The sequence below is a fragment of the Aptenodytes forsteri genome, unplaced genomic scaffold (genome assembly GCF_000699145.1).
Source record: "Aptenodytes forsteri isolate BGI_AS27 unplaced genomic scaffold, ASM69914v1 Scaffold192, whole genome shotgun sequence".
In the NCBI taxonomy this organism is placed as follows: domain Eukaryota; kingdom Metazoa; phylum Chordata; class Aves; order Sphenisciformes; family Spheniscidae; genus Aptenodytes; species Aptenodytes forsteri.
In genome coordinates, this window is record NW_008794891.1 from 1,220,061 (window position 1) to 1,221,166 (window position 1,106).

General features: G+C 69.1%; 1 protein-coding gene across 1 annotated transcript in view; it reads left to right on the forward strand.

Annotated features, from left to right (window-relative positions):
- DNMT3A (DNA methyltransferase 3 alpha) overlaps positions 1-1,106 on the forward strand; it is a 44,481-nt gene that overhangs the window by 36,812 nt on the left and 6,563 nt on the right. The window contains exons 9-11 of the mRNA XM_019470970.1: positions 11-167; positions 386-535; positions 1,024-1,068. Of these exons, the coding sequence (XP_019326515.1) occupies positions 11-167; positions 386-535; positions 1,024-1,068 (352 nt within the window). The remainder of the gene's footprint in view (positions 1-10; positions 168-385; positions 536-1,023; positions 1,069-1,106) is intronic.

Below are 1,106 nucleotides of genomic sequence, written 5' to 3' on the forward strand. Positions count from 1 at the left end.
ACACTGGCAGGTGGCGAGCAGAAGAGACGCCGGGAAGATCCCGGCGTGCCCCGAGAATGACGAGACGGACACCTCCAAGGTGGTGGAGATCCAGAACAAGCAGATGATTGAGTGGGCCCTGGGAGGCTTCCAGCCCTCCGGCCCCAAGGGCCTGGAGCCCCCCGAAGGTGAGCAGGGGGAGGCACGGGGCCCTGTTCGCAGGACGGGGACCCGCTCGGTGGCCCTCGCGAGTGCGGCCATCGGCTCCGGCATCACTCTGGGGGTGGCGTGGGCAGGGGCAGAGGAAGCGCCGTGGGGCTGGCAGGTCCTGGGGGGGGGGCAGGTCCCCCTGCGGAGCACGGGGCTGCCAGGACCCCGCTGACAGGACCCCACGTGCCCCTTGCAGAGGAGCGAAACCCCTACAAAGAAGTTTACACGGAGATGTGGGTAGAGCCAGAAGCAGCCGCCTACGCACCGCCCCCACCCGCCAAAAAACCCAGGAAAAGCACAACGGAGAAGCCCAAGGTCAAGGAGATCATCGACGAGCGCACCCGAGGTACCGCCCGGGGGGTCGGGGATGCCCCCGCACCCACCTCCCCTCCACGGGGGTTTGCTTGGCCGTGACCCTGCCGGGGCTTGAGATGTGGGTAGAGCCAGAAGCAGCCGCCTACGCACCGCCCCCACCCGCCAAAAAACCCAGGAAAAGCACAACGGAGAAGCCCAAGGTCAAGGAGATCATCGACGAGCGCACCCGAGGTACCGCCCGGGGGGTCGGGGATGCCCCCGCACCCACCTCCCCTCCACGGGGGTTTGCTTGGCCGTGACCCTGCCGGGGCTTGGTGTCAGTGCCGGGGGGGCAGTGCGGGGGGCTGCGGGGCGAAAGCTGCTCTGGGCCAGGTCCCCTTCTCCATCGGGGACCTTCCTTCCCGGGGGTCCCCTCCCTTTGCCCCCCTGCGGGGGCTGCGCAGAGGGGACCTGTCTGGGGCAGGGCTGGCACCGGGCAGAACCCCCCCCCTCCCCCCCGACACCTCTCTCCCTCCCCAGAGCGGCTTGTTTACGAGGTCCGGCAGAAATGCAGGAACATCGAAGGTGAGTGCGGGGCGATGCCCGGCTCTGGGGCTGGGACG